This window comes from Penicillium brevicompactum, assembly GCF_028827555.1.
Source record: "Penicillium brevicompactum strain IBT 35665 chromosome Unknown utg000001l_segment0_segment0, whole genome shotgun sequence".
Classification (NCBI taxonomy): domain Eukaryota; kingdom Fungi; phylum Ascomycota; class Eurotiomycetes; order Eurotiales; family Aspergillaceae; genus Penicillium; species Penicillium brevicompactum.
Window position 1 is genome coordinate 1,903,351 of NW_026623203.1, and position 17,505 is coordinate 1,920,855.

The window sequence follows — 17,505 nt, forward strand, 5'->3', positions numbered from 1 at the left end:
CGCTCTGTATTGTATGACCTGTAGCCAAACGCCTTTGCAGAAGGGGTTGTTGCAGATGACCACCATCTCCCGTACTATCGCGATCGGGTATCGTCTACTTCGACATATACAAGCACGATGGCATGATTTATTTGAAACCACTACCTAGGTATGGTGTCGATGTATAAATTGATAATGTGACAATCTCAAGCACCGATTTGGATATATTGTGATCGGAAACAAACTGCCAACACATCAACCATTTGATATATCATCATGACTTAATCCAAATGCGCGGATTCAGGTGTTCATAATATGCAGCGATCGCCCAATCCACACCTCTTGAAAAGGTGAAAAGCCGATTCTCGTATCTGGGTAACATGGCAGTGTAGATCCCCATGATGTAAACAGGTCACCGGCTACCTACCTGCGTTCGCCCATAAGCGTGAATAACGTTATTGAGAAACGAACAAGATGATAGATACCCCACAAGCGCGCACCGAGGTTCAAGTTAGATATGTTTCATGGGGATTCATAAGACGAAAACGTTGGGCAAGTTAGTGTTCCTCGGCATATCGGGTGACCCTCGTGAACACAGACGAACCCAGATGAACCCGAATGGAGGCACGGATCTCCGCGGAAAATGGTCTGCCTGGTGATATGAACTTCGTTGATAGGCTCATTCCAATACCCAGGCCTCTTTCACATTGTATTATTCGGTCTCGGCTTTCAGCTTGCTTGGTTATAATCGATCGAATTATCTTGTGGTGCCGCGGGGAATGGGTGAGATGAACGAGATGTAGAGGGGAGCCGATCTCGTGCCGTCCAAAAAGGGTCATAACCTGCAAACGCGCAGATGTTACATGTATTGATGAGTTGAGAATATGGTGTCGAAGCTGCGAATCGATTTGCTGTGTTGGTTGATGCGAGCGTGCAGATTCACCGAGTTGATCCACACCTACTGAATGTTCCACGGACAAGCTTCATGAAAATGCAATATTGATCATCGAGATGTATTGTCAAGTAGTACATGTTGGCCGTGAAAAATGAGACATTATCAATCCTTTTTGCTTTCATTGCAACTAAAAAGGTTCTATGTAAGGGACCATGTTTTTACATAGCGAGCAAACCAGAATCATCATTTTTTTCTTTTATCATCGTGATTTGAATTAACCTGAGTAGTTTAGAACTCAGACTCATCATCACCAGAGATGATAACATTGTTGATCTTGAATGTTGTTAGCGGAGAGCACGGAGGCGGATCGGGAGGAAGTTCTTACCTTAAGAACCATGCGGCAAAGCTGAGTAGCAAGCAGAAGCTGCTGGCGCTTGCCAATCAGGGGGTCGATGGCAAAGTGCTCACGCATGTCTGAGAGAAAGTTAGCAGTTGAATGGGACTGGTACATGGCAGGTTTCAGAAGGCTTACCGTTGGTGCCGGTCATCATGCAGTCAACACCGAGACGGGTGTTCTTCTCCTTGAGCTGGCGAGACTTGATAGAGGCAAGAGTCTCAATGGGGCTCAGACCAGAGTTCTCGGCGAGGGCCAGGGGAACAGCATCCAGCGCATCAGCGAAGGCGCGCATGGCATATTGCTCAATGCCGGGGCTCTTGGCGGCGGCATCCTCGACGGCGAGAGAGCAAGCAATTTCAGCAGCACCGCCACCGTAGACAACACGGTTATCACGGACAAGGTTGCGGACGACGCAAAGAGCATCGTGTAGTGATCGCTTGGCCTCATCAATGATCTATAGCGTGTTAGCAATGAATTTGAATGACTGTTTGTTTACACGAGACTCGCTTACCATCTTGTTACTTCCACGAACGAAAACAGTCACAGCACGGCTGTTGGCGCACTCCTCAATCACCAGCATCTTCTCTCTTGTGGTTCCGAAGCTCATCTCACGGACCTTACCAGCCGTACCGAGCTTCTCGGCACTCAGATCCTCAAATCGTGGTACAATGCGGCCGTTTGTGGCAATAGCGATCAGCTCAATCTCGGGCCCACCAACCCAGCGAACGGCGGGCAGGTCGTTCTGGAGGAGAAGGTGGTTGGCCTCATCGTCGAAGCCCCATTGACAGATGACCAGGTTGGCACCTGAGTCCTTCAGCTTCTGGATCATCTCTGTGAAGGTCTTCTTCTCGTAGTCCTGCAGCTTCCTGAATTCCTCAACCGATGTGATATCGAGTTTGTGCTTGGTCTTGGGCTTGGGGGGCTCGAAGGGACAGGTCAGGATAGCCAGCTTGGCATCCCGCACCTCGTCGGGCATCTGTGGGTGGGAGAAGTCCTTGTCCACAATGACACCGTGAACAAGCAGAGAATCCTCAAGGGATCCACCGACCTTGCCATCGACCTTGATCAACTCGAAATCGACATCCTTGCGCTCGAAGTCGGCAACCGACAGGACGGCATCAATGGCGATCTGGGCGAACTGGTCGTGGGACTTGGAGACACTGCAATAATTGTCAATAAATTGCTAGCCAGATGAGCCGTTACCACATACATCTTGCTGCCCAAACTGGTCTTGGCGACCTTGAGGAGGTTGGAGGTATCTTCGCGGCTGAACTTGATCTCGTCGCTGATCTTATCGAGCTCCGCAACAGCAATTTCACAGGCCTGGTCGTATCCGTCGGCTATCCGAATAGGGTGAATACCCTTGTCGATAAGGTCCGAGGCTTGTTCCAACATGGCAGCTGCCAGCACTACAACACCGGTTGTACCATCACCAATCTCCTCATCCTGAGACCTGGAAAGCTCGACCAGTAGCTTGGCGACGTTGTTTGTGATATCCATCTGAATAAATCCATAGCGTCAGTCTCTGAGACCGCAATTGTGCACTCCGGGGGAATAGGGGATCGGGGTCGAACCTGTCCGAGAATGGTAGCGCCATCGTTGGTGACGGTGATATCGCCGTCGGCGGAGATCAGAATCTTGTCGAGACCACGGGGACCCTAGACAAACTGATTAGAAGTTGTTTCCCCCCACGCCTGTTGTGTTCCATACCAGAGAAGACTTGACAATGCTGGCAACTGTCTTAGCAGCAACGATGTGTGATTTGACAGCCTCGGTGCCGTGCTGTCTCTTCTTCTTGCCCTGACTAGATTATCACAAAAGCCCCGTCAGCCTCATATTTCGAATTCGGGAGCCACATTTGCGAATGGCCGTAAAGATAGCGGTGAACATACTCGCGCACGACGATAAACGGCCGTCCCTGTTCGTCCTTCAGGACCGAAGCTACCCCTGAGTGTCAGCAACCGAGACTCGATTCGAAAATAAGCGTTTCTTCCGGAGGTAATCACCTTGAGACATGTCAAGCTCTGTTTAATCAGTCCACATAGTTAGCCACAGTAGATTGCAAGAATGAGGGGTACGGAGTCTTACGCATTGCCATGTTGACGGTGGGCTGCCACCTGGCAGAGAATAGATAGAATTAAAAGAGAGCTCCGAGTAGGAAGCCAAAAGATAAAAAGAAAGAGTGAGCGACAACAAAAAGCACACAGCAAGTTTGTATGAGGGGTTGAGAGCTTCCCGAAATGCACTTTTGACAAATGAAATTCTGACTACCCAAAGGAGTATAGCGTGTTCTGTCCGCCTTCACGCGTTTCTGCTTCTTGCCCAGCGCTTCCAATGCGACAGCGGTTGATTCGACTCTATTGCAATTGGGGTCTTTGCTTTCACTCGCCAAGCTGTTTTCCAAACTAACTTCCTATATCACTCCTTCGAAAAACACGATGCCTCGTGAGTGCCTTCCCCGAATGTTGACGTTCCGCGCGCGCGCGGTGATCATCGCATCTTAGCTGACTCGTTCCCAATCCAGCCCCCGTTGAGGACGTGTCCGAGGAAGAGTCTGGTGATATTCCTTTCAGGGACGCGCCGGAAGATCTTGATGACAAGCAAAAGGACGGTGACAACAAAGACAGCGACGAAGAGGATGACGATGACGACGAGGAGAAGTGAGCCGCGCACGCAACCAATTCCTCACATTTTCTCTAACAGGTCACAGCTATGTGGTTGAAAAGATCGTCAGACACGACTGGCTAGATGATGTATGTCGCACGCTCACTCTCGTTGCGCATTCTCAGTGAATTAACCGAGTCGCAGGGTACCCTTAAGCTCTTCGTCAAATGGCAAGGCTATGATGCTATCAAGGACCATACGTGGGAAGAAGAAGAGAACCTGATGTAGGTCTCTCCGTCTGTAACATTGTCATGTACATTCACCGACCCAATCAGGGAAGGCGCATCCGAGATCCTTACTCAGTACTACGCCAAGATCGGGGGCCGCCCCGAGCGGCCTACAACAGAGAAGCCCAAGCCGGGTAGGAAGCGCAAGTCCATGGGGGAATCGAGCTCTAAGCCCGCCACACTAAATGAGACTCCAGTCCCCGCCGCCAAGAGAGGCCGCAAATCGGCGGCGACAAAAGAGCTCGAGAAAGTGGCCGATAAAGCGAAGGAGAACTCCGTTCAGGTTGTAGACGACGATGGCAACTGGCTGCCCAAGGGCAAGTGGGACAAGGAACTCAAAGAGGTCTCCACCATCATGCGAGGGGAGAAGGACGAGGGCCTCTTCGCATACCTATTATTCAACAACGGAAAGACTGCCCGCGTGAGCGTTCGAGCATGCTATGAAAAGTGTCCCAAGAAGGTATGTTCTTCTTCACAGCGCATTACATGACCTGAACTGACTTTCAACCAAGATGCTCGAATTCTACGAATCACACCTGTGAGTTAATTGTCCATATTAAGTTGGAAACGCATTTCTAACATTTTCATAGTGTGTTCAAAGGCGAGGGCGACGAGTAAACCGAAGGATAATATCGCATAGCATCTGGAGGAGCCTCAAGCTCACTTCGAGATGCCGCTTTCTTGTGAAATCTTCTTGCCATTTCTTCTACCAGGCTCTACATCTCACCCAATCTGGGATCCAAAACCCGTCAGTGGACCGTTCTTATGCTGACCTGGTGATTTTATCAATGTTTCGGGGATGAATACCCAATCTTCGTGTTCCTTGCTGAAGTGTCATTATCTCTGCGTTCTGGAATTCAGGAGTTTTCGGGGAGTATTTCATGCCTAGCAATAAGCTAACTCTGGTGTATTTTACAATCACAATCACATGTTGTTTCAATCGTTCTCCCTGTGCACGCCACATTGACCCCCAAATTCGTCAGGTTGTCATTCATTAATCCCCCCTTCCCGAGCTAAGCGGAAATACTCCCATCTTGCCTTGAACGCCCCAGCACCATGCTTTGATAAGGCACGCTGCACTTTCGAGTGCTCTTCTGCTTGGAAGCACTCGTCGTCTTCGGTCGTCCAGACACCAGGCATGTTATTCGGGATGCCTTTCCCAGCACTGAGGTGCTTGAGTACTCTGTCAGCCATTTCCATTTCCATGCTTGTGCAGCGCAGAGCGTCGAAGATGTGTGATTCATCCGCGCCTCGAGCCAGTCGTGCGTCGATCCAGCTGTCTATATCGGGCGTCTCTGATACATCGTCTTCGGTAGGCTCGGGTGGCGAGCTGGACGGGGGGAATGGCAGCTCTAAGAAACCAGGGTCGAAATTATCCTTATAAGGATCGCTTGGTGGCGGTCTCGGGGGTGCTTCTTGCTTTTTGAACCTCGCAAACCTTGCAAATGCATTGTCCCCCGGTGGACGGGGAAGTGGTTCTGAGATTTTCGTCACATGCTTTGGGGGCGGATGTGGTTCGCGGGTAGGGGGAGATGCTTGTTCTTGCCGGATCTGTGGAGGAAAGAGTTCTGGAATCCCTAGACCTTCGATTGGCTTTGACCTTGAATTGGAGGTGCTGGGCGAGTCCTTTGGTGAACCAGCGCGGCGGGTGGGTGGTGTAGTCATCGTTGATGGTTGTGGATGTGGATGGCGGCGCTGGGTTTCACGGTGAGGTGGAAGTGAAGGAGAGTCTGCGGCCACGGATGCTTCGATAGCTCGTCGCTTGAAAGGTGAGACCTCAACCCGAATTTGTTTGGGCGGCTCTGGAATTGAATCACGCTTGCGTTTTGGGGTACCCATGGTGTTTTTATCTGAGGCAGGTGCGGATTCCAGATCATTTGCTCCGGTTTTGACCACAGGAACGGGTTCGGAAGTACGGGTTGGTAAGATCTTGGGGTGTTTGTCTTTGGCCGGCGCACACTGTATGATCTCTTCAAGGGATTGAGGTACACCACCACCTGGACGTTTGTTTGCATTCAGAGCCAGGTGCTTTGTATACCTACTTCGCCAGGACTGCCATGGGTGATTGGGAAACTATCACCAGCGTGTTAACATGCGGCCACACATCGACATTAGGGTTTACTCACATATTCAGCCAAGTCCTGATAGAACTTATTTCCTTGAATTGGTGCCCCTGGGCTCTTTCCAAAATGGTAAATCCAATCATACAGGATTTGGTCATCTCTTTGGGTGAAAGATGATCGTTTGCCTTTGATCGGGATATTTGATGCACCCATAGGACGGTGTGCAGATGGACCTGCCCTGTGGGCTTCGAGGTCTTCAAGTCGCCCTTTCGCGATAGATCGTTCCACATATTGATAGGAGAATCTGGTCTTCAGTCAGTATGTAAAACTGAGTTTGAACCATTAAGGGACTGTACGTGTCATGAGGGAGGTTCTTCTTCTTGTGATCCACAAGCTTGACGTCCGCGTCATCTGACATTAATACAACAACGCCGCCATGTTTCTAAATAGTCATTAGAGTATGATTTCAATGAGGCTCAAAAGGAGACTTAGGAAGTACCTGTATGTCATTGATGAACTTCTGCCTCTGTGGAGTTGATTGAGCTAGCCAAAACCGCGCCCCCGAAAGAGCGTTGGGGGATTCACAGATAGAGATTGATTGGCAGTTGAAGACATCTCGGCAGGTCAAGCACCAATTCAACGGAAAAGATTCAAATTTGACACTGAAAGTTGCGCAGTATAGACCCCTGTTGGACGCGATATCACGTGTTGACGTGTCGTGAAGAAGTTCGCGTGCACTGATGTAGAATGGCTGTAGCCAGACGTGGTATCAAAGTTTCAACCCTCAGAAAGGGCTCATTCAGTCTTGCTCTTTGAAGAATCTTCGAAGAGAACAGCACCGGAACGAAAGACGCGGTCACGTGGTGTACACAAAACCGACGACTCGTGAGGACGCGTTGAATGCTTAACCCCTCAAAGTAAGCTTGCATCACAGGTCCGAATGAGTGAATAAGCGACCATCTGCGGCTCGCGAGGAAATTTCTTGAGAAATGGGGGCTTTAAGAACTGTGGCGTTGGTGATCCTGGCGATCTCGTTGTTCACGTTCATCGCACTATTTGGCAGGTTGCCGGCTTTCAGGTAAGGAGTACCGCGAATCTCTCAATACGTTTCTGCTGACCGACCAAGGAAAACACCGGTTGCTTTCCTTCACCGCGTACTTTGGGTATATCTGCCCAATGGTATTGCCGTTGTTGACGATCGGTTGTGTGGGGGAAGGGTGATGCGATGCTGGAACCGATCTGGCAGTTACATCCTGAAGGAGAACCACCCGCTCGTCCTGGTGCGAACCACAAGCCCCCTAATTTCCTTATCCCAACGCTGACTATTATCAGATTTTCTTTACATCTCTAATGGTGATTGGAGAAATTGTGTTCGTCCCGGCTGCGTGGCCTCGACTGTCGAGCCTTCATCGATTCTGGGTGCCTGTCGCCATCACTTTCCCATATGTACTACTGTACAAATGCGTGGTGACCAAATCCTTCATCACAGATGAGAATCATGAAGAAGAGATGAGGCGTTATCCCTACGATCGAGTCCTCTTCCATCCAGGCCATCGTTGCAGTACTTGTGACTTTCTGAAACCAGCGCGCAGCAAACATTGCAGCTTCTGTCAGGCATGTGTGTCTCGACATGATCACCACTGTGTCTGGTTAATGAACTGTGTTGGAGCCAACAACTGCGTGTACTTCATTTCATTGCTGGTTTCCCTCTCTGTCATGCTGATCTACGGGTCCTACCTTGGGAAATCCTTGCTATCCGAATCGCTAGACCAGCTAGCTCCACCAGAGGTCAAAATCGCCATGCAAGGCTGGACAGTGTGGATTAACACATGGAGTGTTTTGGTCGCCACTTATCCAAGGATTGGAACGGTGTTCCTACTGATGGTGATGACTGCCCCCTGGCGATCTCCTTTTTGGCGTATCATACATATCTCATCTGGGCTGGTACAACTACCAATGAGAGCTCTAAGTGGACTGATTGGAAAGAGGACGTGGAAGATGGCTTGGTATTCAAGACAAAGCGAAGTCTGATCTTTGAAAATCCGCTTCCCACGGATCCTCATGACCAGACGTGGCCGGTGCACACAGATCAGATACTTGTCACCGATGAGGATCCTCCGACCGAGGGTTGCTTGCTGATGTCCAACTCAAACTGCATCGCGCATCGCCCGGGATCAGACGTGCCACCCGATCCACGGTGGAAGCGTCTCCATAGCATGAAGGATGTGGACAACATCTATGACCTCGGCTTTTGGGATAACCTTCGGGATGTAGTAGGGCTTTCAGTCCGGCGGCCTGTATCTAATTGATTTTGATTCCAAAACCCACTGCAGTCTTATAATGGATAAATCTGGAATGTCACTATTCCACCCACAGAGGTGATTGTCTTTCACTCCATGTCTCTTCGCTAGGGTTCAAATAATGCCTTTGTTACTGTGTGGTAAATAGCAAACCAAGGTACGTGAGAAGAAGTCTTGTATTCATTTGATTTCGCTATGGTAAAAGGTCGTTATCTGTACAGTTATCGGTACAGCGTTCACACGTAATTTCATGGGATTTCCTCGGCGCGAGGCTTGGGCCGAATGGCCAACTTGCCGGCTTGGTTGATCATTGCTTCATAACCAGCCTTCTCCAGCACGCCACCATCCTTGTTCACAACCTCACGGGCCTCCAGTTCTTCCACCAGACGCTGGTTCTCACGGTTGCCCTCTAGCAAGAACTTAAGACACATGACGGCATGTTCTTTGATGTATGGGTTGTGAGCGTCGAATGCAGTGCAGCAAAGAATTGCTTCAACACCACCGTAGCGGCGGATCTGCTCTTGAACATCCGGGCACTTCCACACCAGCGAGGACAGTACAAGCACGACCAGTTTCTTGAGGTTGCGCCATTCGAATTCTGAAGGATCTTCGGTGATCGGGGGCGATTCAGGCCGTGAGTCAACGCTGCCAGCTCCGTTGTCGACAGGATCTGGGTCGCTCGGATCGTAGGGGCGCTCGACGGCAACGGGTGCAGGGGACGAGCTGGAGGCGTCATTGGCGGTATCGCTGCGTGGTGGGGGCGGCGGTGGCACAGCGCCGAAGGACAACTGGCTCAATTGACCCTTGGGGATGCTTGCTTCCAGCTCTTTGATCAAGGTCACCAAGTCATAGACAATTTCCCATTTGACCAGCAGGTTCTTCCAGTCATTGTTTTCAGTGAGAACAGCGAAGAACTCCAAGAATTGATAAACACCCTCATAGACACGCTCCATATCCCACAAATTCAGAGGGAAGTCCTCTGACAAGGCTCGCTCAGCACGAATCTGGCCTTGGAGGTAGATCAGAGCACAGGTTTCGGGAATGATGTTGCCACGGAAGATCGTAAAGATGTACCGAACGGTAAGAATATCAACCCGATTGAGAGAGCTGGGACTGCGAGGAATGTTTGGCTGGGCGGAACCTGTAACCGAAGCAGGAGAATACTTGGATCGGAAGATGTGAGTGAGGATCTTGATAACCACAGCCTGTGCGGGAGAGATGATGTCCTTGGGTTGGCCAAAGTCGGAGTAGGCGTGAGACATGAGTCCGTTCTTGAGAACTGCTTCCATAATTTGAACCATCATCTTGAAATAAAGTTCATCGTCAGGCAAATCCCACGCCGCAATGAAGATCAAGAGTTCACGAAGCAGATTGCGCCCTGTCTCCTGGGTGAGCAAGATATGGCATCGGAGAGCTTGCATGTTTCTAGACCCCGTGCGTTCTCCGCCCTTAAGGCCAAAGCTGTCAACGATACCGGCCTGAACGATCATAGGCAAAGCTTCGATTTCAGCGGGTCCGAGTACCAGTGGGATATCAGTCAAAAGTCCCCGCTGTTGATCACCGGGACGGCCACGGTATTCATCGTCTTCCTCCTCTTCGTCGTCATCTGGATCCCCCTCGCCGTCATCATCCACATCGTCCTCGCCGTCCCCGTCGACGCTGCCATCGGCCATAGCCTCTAGGCTGCGCGAGTCATCGTCGCCCACAGTGTGTGCATCTCCATGGTCATAATCATGCTCCTCGTCTCCGTCAATGTGTGATGGTTCTTGAAGCCGAGCCATAAGCTCATCCTTGGCCTCTTGTAAAGTTTCCGCTGCAGATTGGGAGGATCGAGGCATGCTGGTATCTTCATCGGTGACTGGTCCTTCCACGGCGCCAAATTCGTTGATCTCCGGAAGATCGGCCCAGCATAAACGAGGGAAGCCAGCTGTGAGACTGCGATCGATGGTCAAGATGGTTTTCTTCTTGGTCACTTCGTGGTCTTCTTCCTCTTCCTCTTCCTGGTGGCCACTGTGGTCCACATGTCCCTCCTCTTCTTGTTCCTCTGGTTCATCGTGCTCATCTTCGTGAAGCGCAGGTGGAAGCTCACGGGCACGTTCCTGGAGATCAGACCACCCATCAACCTTCGCTCCTAGTATCGCGGTCAAGGCGGCTCGGATATCCTTTACCTGATCAGGATCTCTTCCCATTTCTTGAATAGCACTGAGATCCCGACCCAAGATTCGCTCCATGTGATCCTTAATGTTTGCCAAGAGCAGCATCGCGGCTTCCTCTTTGATGGTGGCGGGTTCCCGGGGGAACTTGGCAATGGTTTCTAGCAAGAGATCTTCCGCAGTCTGATCGTAAAGCGCACGAATGGGCGGGTTGATGACACGCTCTCCAACCTGAACAATAGGCGCAACCCCTTCCCGGGAGCTAGCATCGTCCAAGGGCTCCTTTGGCTTGATGATGTTTGTATCAGCGGTTGAATGATAGCCAAAGAGGTCCAGCCAGAGAACCATCTTGCGGTGCTCATTGTGCATAATGAAGTTGTGAAGGTACTGAAGGCATGTAATCAAGAGCCGCTTGTAAAGGTTGACCACTTTCTGCCATCGCTCCTCATTTCGCGCATTTGTTTCGCCATCAAATCCCCGCGCCGTGACCCGAACACAAGTATCGATGAGCGCAAGGATCCGTTGGTCAAATCCGGTCTCCGCTGCCAGATTTTGCGCCTTCTTGGTTGTGGCGAGGAGGTTGCGGGCAATAGTACACAGATCATTGAGGCGCTCGATATCCTTGACAAGAGAGAGGTAATTGTAGGCGATAAGGTTGGAGGAAGAGTGCTCGTAGCTGGCGGCGGGGCTTTTCCATGCGAAAGATTGGGACTCGAGGACGGGGATCGCTTTCGTAAGGACATTTGTAAGGCCTTGCCAGATATCTGACGACATGCCGAGATTGTGACTAGAAGTAAAACGTCAGTCTTGGGAAGATACAGCAGATCATGGGGCATTTCCGCACCGAACATCGCTTTCCTGGTGTGTCTTGTACAAGATCTGCTTTCCGCAGGAAAGCATGTGCTCCAAGCGTTTCTCGTCGATCATGCCTCGAACTTCATAGTGGCTCAGGGTTCCTGCAAGGACGACCTTGAGCATAAGCTCTGCCGGAGTGCAGAGAGGCTTCTCCGCCATAGCGCAGTGTTCAAATTAACCAACGCGTTCTCGAAAAAAAAAGTGGCGCGGGGGAAAGAGGGGAGAGGGGGAAGGATCAAAGATTTGGAGGTGGAGAGGTAAATTTTCCGCCCGCAGTAAGAGGCCGCTCATTCGTCCGCTCTGATCTATGCACTTTGCTTGTTTGCTGTAGTCCTTTTTTTTTTAAAAAATACTTTTAGTTCCCCTTTGCACACGTCTCTCGTGCGAAATTGAGTCTTGAATCACTTGCTGATCCACATGTATGCGGTTTCTCATACAACGAGGCAGGTGGAATGGGCATTCTCTTCATTACCACAGACAAACTAGAGATACAAAACAAAAAGGCCGTTGAAAACGTCGTAGAAAAAGAAAAGATAATTCAAGCCCTCATGATTTCTTCATACAGAGTCAACTTGAGAAACCGCCCATTTATATACTACTAAGAGCTTATTTCTAGACAGCTCTCTTACTAGATCCCGTCTAAAACTCGGTGTTGTGGAGAGATTTTACACACACCTGGGCAGCACGCTGCTCTAAAAGTGATGCCCGTGCCCATGATCTGATTGCAATTTCTTGTTGTAAGCCCTGGAGTGATGTCTGATCACAACATCGTCGTAAGGTCTTGGAACCAGCTGATGTATTTCTTTGTACTTATCTTGAAAGTGTTGAAATATGTCAATACACAGAAGACGAACTCCATTGGAACTCTCCAGTCACTGCCTCAAAGTCACCAGATTGCAAAATTATAGGCATGTTAAATATCGTGTGTCGTGTTCTTTGTATCGAGAACTATACCATTCAGTATATTCTCAAAGACCTTTGTTGGGTCTTGGACACTTTACTCGGCTACTGTCTTGAAATCCGTTGTGCTGCTTGAATGGCTCATTGTACTGGTCACCAGAAAGGGATTATTACCTGTATTTCTATGTCTCTCGAGGAAATCGTTCCATCGGCACATATAAATACAAAGTACAAGTCCATATTGAGCAACAATTTCTCATCACTCAGTCCTTTGATTTGGACTCACTTCTAGATCTATCCACTGGATCAACAGTCCAAACATAGACGCCGAACGTCAAAACCACTTGGGCATTCTTCAAAATTGCCCCCAAGGGAAAACTATCTCCCACAGAAACCTGTTACTTACTTCCTTGGAGGTAGTAAGTGCCACCACCGAACCAAATATCTCATGGCATCGACTACAGAGACGTTTGCACTTGCCCTCACAGGACTAATTCTAGGACTGGCAATCATGATACTCATCATTCTTGTTAAAGAGTGGACCCAGCACATAGCTAGGCAGTTTTGGCCGAAACTGCCTGGTGCTGAAAGAGCTTACGGTACCATGGACGTCGAGGCGGGCCAGGGAACCGCCTTCGCAATCGAGGATCTGACAGACCGTCTGAGGCTGTTGGAGGCATCTTTCAATATGAAGGATCACCTTGTCGAGTATCATGATGAGACTCCAAGGGGCTCAACATTAATTTCCTCCTCAACACCAACTTGCTCAACCTCCGTCTTATCATAATGTCACCGCGCTGACGATAGATGTAAGACACAAAAGCCATGACTGGATGCCTCCTACGCGTAGGGATAGTGCATGGGTCATGGTTGGAGCGAGCCACTCTGGCTCTCTATTTCTTCCCATATCTTTCGAGGCGGCTCACCTTGATCGTTGGGTACCCTTACAAGGGGGATAGAGGGACGGTGAGGTTATCGCTTCACAGTTGCCTATGAAAGACTTGAATGCTACCACAAGGCTTGGTCATAGGTAGATACCTAGGTATTCACTTTACTCACAATGAACTGGATGCCCGGCGTAGCCAGCGGTGGAAAGAAGACGGTCTTGAGAGCTACTGGGTAAATGTAGACATTGCTACATAGACTCTAGCTCCGGGAGTACCTAAAGCATAGTCAAGTAGTCGACTACTTAGGTACCCATAAAGAACGAATCCAGTCGCGATTCCATATAGAATTCCCAGTGTTGTACCTTGCTAAACCGTAGTGATAGGTGTATATTCGCGCTTCGTAGTCCATATCCTTCGCGCGTAGATATTGCATCGTAGGTTACGCCCCCACAATAACGAAACGATTCAAAGGTCAATGGTGCCCAGGTGGGTAAAGTAAAGATTTAGGGCCAAGAGGCATCGTAGTACCGAGACCACTGATCGACATAGAGATGTATCAAGCTTTCTAGGTTGCGGGCTCATCTAGGGTCAGCGATAGCCTTGGATGCTACTTCTGACACAAACCCATTCTCCAATATGGCTACGTCGACGCTCCTACGTCCCAAGGTAGTCAAAAGAAAGCGATTGTTCTATCTTCATGTTTCACTTCATTATGAGTCACATAGCGGACGCCTTTTGGTCCACATGTATGCATATTTCTCTTAAACAGATTCAGCCATACATACCATCCCACTCCTCTTCATCATCTTCCTCGACAAGCTTCTTCTTAGCCTCCGCTTTCTCTCTCTGCTGCTTCGCAAAGTCCACGCGATCAAGCGGGCACGTCCCCCGCAGTCGCAGCCAAGGCCGGATGCATTCCATATCAAAGCGGTGGGTAGGGTGGCAGGGCAACTGTACAACGAGCGGGTATTGATCATCCAAAAATGGATTATTGCAAATAGGACATGTGTCAGAGGCCTTAAGTGACGCTTTGGGGACGCGGTCGAGCACTGTACTGGTCAGCGAACTGAGCTGGATATAGATGGTCGTTTCCACAAGACCATATCGATAGGCCAGGGGAGCTCCTTACCATCGCAAAATTCCTCCGAAACACCCTCCACCTCACGCGGTGGTGTATCCGCCTGCGCAAGCAGCGACTGGATCATTGTGCTCAGCAGATCGCGTCCATTATCGGTGCCCGCGTCAGAGGCCTCTGGCGCTTCTGTTGTGGAGTCGGTATCACGGCGCATCATCTCCAATGCCTCGGCAAGGGAGTAGAAGGCTGCGCTCACATCACCTGGGACGGGAACTGCATGGGGTCGGTGGTCGGGAGCTGGGGTGATCTCGGAGAGGGCTGAGAAGAAGGTGGAGAGGTCAGGGCGGCGGCGGCGCGGGGTCTGAGCCGTTGATGGGTCAGACGTGTTGTGCTCAACTGAAGGCAGGTTAGCTTGGCCGATGGTAAGCTCTGGGATCATCAGGGTCCTCACTTTCGTAGGTCGACATGGTGGATGGTGGATAAGGTGTTACGCTTTCGGTGGTTTTTGAGGCGGGGCCCGATTTGTGACACCCTCAATTGTCTGCACCTGTAAGGGAATGGCAGAGATGTATAGATGCAGAAACGCAGAGACGAACGCGAAATGGAATTGAAATAGGAAATAATTACTTTGGAGGCAACCAAGTCGACGCGGCCCGGCAATTAGGTGGGCGGTAACTATTCACAGCTCGCGATGGGGTTGTCGATCTCACCACGTTAGCTGCCAACTTGCACGAGTTGCTCACTCGAACCCTTTGACGAAAATATCATGGACCCTCCTCGAGATAGGGTGTTTGATCCTATGTGTTTTAATCTACTCCGTACATGTTATGCTACAAATGGTTGCAGCGAATACGATCATTGCACCCATTCGATTGGTCTCATGTACGCCCATATGGGATTCACCACTCTCTACAGGTCCAGACCTCCAGGGCTTGACTGCCACCGAAGTCGAGGGACAGCTGACTTTGATTAGAAATCGAAAATTCAGAAGATGTCCCGCAGTGGGATGTGTCATTGATGACGCGATACTTATTATTTACTATCTCACTCATCCCTCGTCTTCTTGATCTTCAAAATGATGGCTTCACTACTAACGAAAACTGTGCCTTGGCACGAGGGTGAGGAGAAAGTCCAGCGACTGCTCCAAGTCCCCGAGCGAGACAACCCCACCACCCCGTACCTCAGCCCGGGAGCCGGATTTCTAGTCCAACAAGCCCCACTCCTCGCCTTGGGGACACTCGACTCTGAAGGCCGACCGTGGTCAACCATATGGGGAGGCACGGAAGGCTTTGCAGCACCGGTCGCGGAGTCCTCCATTGGGCTTCGGACGCAAATAGACACCAAATATGATCCGGTGGCCCAATCACTCCTGGGTAACTGGGATGACCAGCATGACAACTATTTGGGGAAGATGGTCTCGGGGCTTGCAATTGACTTGGAGCACCGCAAGAGAGTAAAGCTGTACGGCAGAATGGAATCGGGCTCAATATCTCACACAGATCCCGGGCAGGCGCAGTTGGTCGTCCACATCGAGGAGAGCATGGGGAATTGTCCCAAGTATCTGAACAAGAAGCATATTGTGCCTGCAAAGCCTGACCCCGTCCTGATATCCGATCTGCCGCAACTAATTCCCGCCGCAGTTGAGCTCCTAGCTCGTGCGGACACCATGTTTGTGTCCTCGTCTCGTGGAACCATCAATATGGACACTAATATCCGAGGTGGTCCACCTGGATTCGTGCGTGTGCAGTCCAACGAGTCCAGTGGCGCTGTGCTCGTATACCCTGAGTATTCGGGAAACAGACTGTATCAAACACTGGGCAATCTCCAAATCACACCACTGGCTGGCTATGTTGTGCCAGATTTCGAGAACGGGAATGTGCTCTACCTGACAGGTCGCACAGAGTTGCTGGTTGGCAAAGCAGCTTCCGCTGTGCTTCCAAGGTCCAATCTCGCTATACGGGTCACCATCGCCGCCGCACTCTTCGTCCAAAATGGGCTCGCGTTCCGTGGCATACCTGGAGAATTATCTCCGTATAATCCAAGTGTGCGATACTTTATCGGCGAAAGGCAGATTCCTAGCGCCCAAGAGGGTTCTGTCTCAGATGCGACAGCAACGATGATAAAGAAAGAGAGCATAACACCGTCCATCAAACGATTTAGATTTCGGATATCCAGCCGTGTGCCGGCGTCGTGGACTGCAGGGCAGTATGCCACACTCTCATTCGAAGAAGAATTGGACATGGGATACAGCCACATGAGGGACAGTGACCCAACCAGCCTGAACGATGATTTCGTTCGAACATTCACTGTATCTTCTTACCCCGGTCAAGACATCCCCAAAGACCAATTCGAGATGATGATCCGACGGAACGGTCCTGTGACCGAATACTTGTTCCAAGTAAATGAGCGGGCAGGTCTGGAAGTTCCACTCAAGGGATTCGGGGGCAGCTTCCAAATCTCAACAGCAGAGGGAATCACCCCCTTCATAGCAGGAGGTATCGGTATCACGCCGCTTCTTGCCCAACTTCCAGATCTGGATTTGTCCCGACTGCGACTATTCTGGTCAGTCCCAGTTCAAGACATAGGGTTGGTGCGTGATACCTTCCAACGGTGGCCTCAGTTGCCCATGTCAACGACTCTGTTTATAACCGGTGCGGGGCTTGACGGGGCCGATCGGCGGGTGTGGGACGGGTTGCCATCTGAAACACAATTAGTGCGGCGACGAATGCAGGCCGAGGACCTGGACCTGACACTAGCAGATCGTTGGTACCTTTGCGCAGGTGTTGCTCTGAAGCGGATGGTGCTGAATTGGCTTGCTGGGAAGACCGTGATCTATGAGGATTTCAATTACTGATTGTCCCTTTCCAGCAGAATTGCATTGTCTCTTTTTCTCTGAACTTGCATGGAATTATCGATCGCAAATTAGTGGTTCAACATTAATCCGGGTCTACGAGGTCTGTCAGATGAAGCTTTGCAACTCTGTCCGTGTCCGGCCGAGGTAGCTTTTGGGCCGCTTTAAAATCATCAATGCTTCGAAACCTTGGAATGCGTGGACTTTGAGCTTAACGTCTGTTTCAAAGGCATAAGTCTTGAGTGCTGTGTGCTTGTGG

At 50.3% G+C, this 17,505-nt stretch overlaps 7 protein-coding genes across 7 annotated transcripts; 3 read left to right on the plus strand and 4 right to left on the minus strand.

Moving 5' to 3' along the window:
- Positions 1 to 1,162: 1,162 nt before the first annotated feature.
- On the minus strand, positions 1,163 to 3,369 carry N7506_000487 (chaperonin-containing T-complex subunit CCT5; the record flags this gene model as incomplete). Its single annotated transcript, XM_056949783.1, has 10 exons — positions 1,163 to 1,207; positions 1,260 to 1,348; positions 1,407 to 1,725; positions 1,783 to 2,431; positions 2,482 to 2,771; positions 2,846 to 2,929; positions 2,982 to 3,075; positions 3,164 to 3,212; positions 3,278 to 3,295; positions 3,360 to 3,369. 10 exons carry the CDS (start codon positions 3,367 to 3,369, stop codon positions 1,163 to 1,165), a joined length of 1,647 nt encoding a protein of 548 aa, XP_056815698.1.
- Positions 3,370 to 3,709: 340 nt separating this feature from the next.
- Positions 3,710 to 4,780, plus strand: N7506_000488 (chromo domain-containing protein; the record flags this gene model as incomplete). Its single annotated transcript, XM_056949784.1, has 7 exons — positions 3,710 to 3,716; positions 3,796 to 3,931; positions 3,982 to 4,024; positions 4,080 to 4,159; positions 4,211 to 4,622; positions 4,675 to 4,700; positions 4,753 to 4,780. The coding sequence occupies 7 exons, from the start codon at positions 3,710 to 3,712 to the stop codon at positions 4,778 to 4,780; spliced, it is 732 nt and encodes a 243-aa protein (XP_056815699.1).
- Positions 4,781 to 5,149: 369 nt separating this feature from the next.
- Positions 5,150 to 6,643, minus strand: N7506_000489 (putative transcription factor Rap1; the record flags this gene model as incomplete). Its single annotated transcript, XM_056949785.1, has 3 exons — positions 5,150 to 6,235; positions 6,289 to 6,529; positions 6,582 to 6,643. 3 exons carry the CDS (start codon positions 6,641 to 6,643, stop codon positions 5,150 to 5,152), a joined length of 1,389 nt encoding a protein of 462 aa, XP_056815700.1.
- Positions 6,644 to 7,214: 571 nt separating this feature from the next.
- N7506_000490 (DHHC family palmitoyltransferase) lies at positions 7,215 to 8,534 on the plus strand (the record flags this gene model as incomplete). Its single annotated transcript, XM_056949786.1, has 4 exons — positions 7,215 to 7,303; positions 7,352 to 7,505; positions 7,558 to 8,040; positions 8,061 to 8,534. The coding sequence occupies 4 exons, from the start codon at positions 7,215 to 7,217 to the stop codon at positions 8,532 to 8,534; spliced, it is 1,200 nt and encodes a 399-aa protein (XP_056815701.1).
- A 239-nt stretch (positions 8,535 to 8,773) lies between these two features.
- Positions 8,774 to 11,692, minus strand: N7506_000491 (Ataxin-10 homo-association domain-containing protein; the record flags this gene model as incomplete). The annotated part of the gene is made up of 2 exons (XM_056949787.1): positions 8,774 to 11,465; positions 11,523 to 11,692. 2 exons carry the CDS (start codon positions 11,690 to 11,692, stop codon positions 8,774 to 8,776), a joined length of 2,862 nt encoding a protein of 953 aa, XP_056815702.1.
- Positions 11,693 to 13,974: 2,282 nt separating this feature from the next.
- On the minus strand, positions 13,975 to 14,862 carry N7506_000492 (uncharacterized protein; the record flags this gene model as incomplete). Its single annotated transcript, XM_056949788.1, has 4 exons — positions 13,975 to 14,009; positions 14,106 to 14,369; positions 14,450 to 14,791; positions 14,847 to 14,862. 4 exons carry the CDS (start codon positions 14,860 to 14,862, stop codon positions 13,975 to 13,977), a joined length of 657 nt encoding a protein of 218 aa, XP_056815703.1.
- A 608-nt stretch (positions 14,863 to 15,470) lies between these two features.
- On the plus strand, positions 15,471 to 17,249 carry N7506_000493 (putative oxidoreductase, FAD-binding; the record flags this gene model as incomplete). The annotated part of the gene is made up of 1 exon (XM_056949789.1): positions 15,471 to 17,249. The coding sequence occupies one exon, from the start codon at positions 15,471 to 15,473 to the stop codon at positions 17,247 to 17,249; it is 1,779 nt and encodes a 592-aa protein (XP_056815704.1).
- Positions 17,250 to 17,505: the final 256 nt, after the last annotated feature.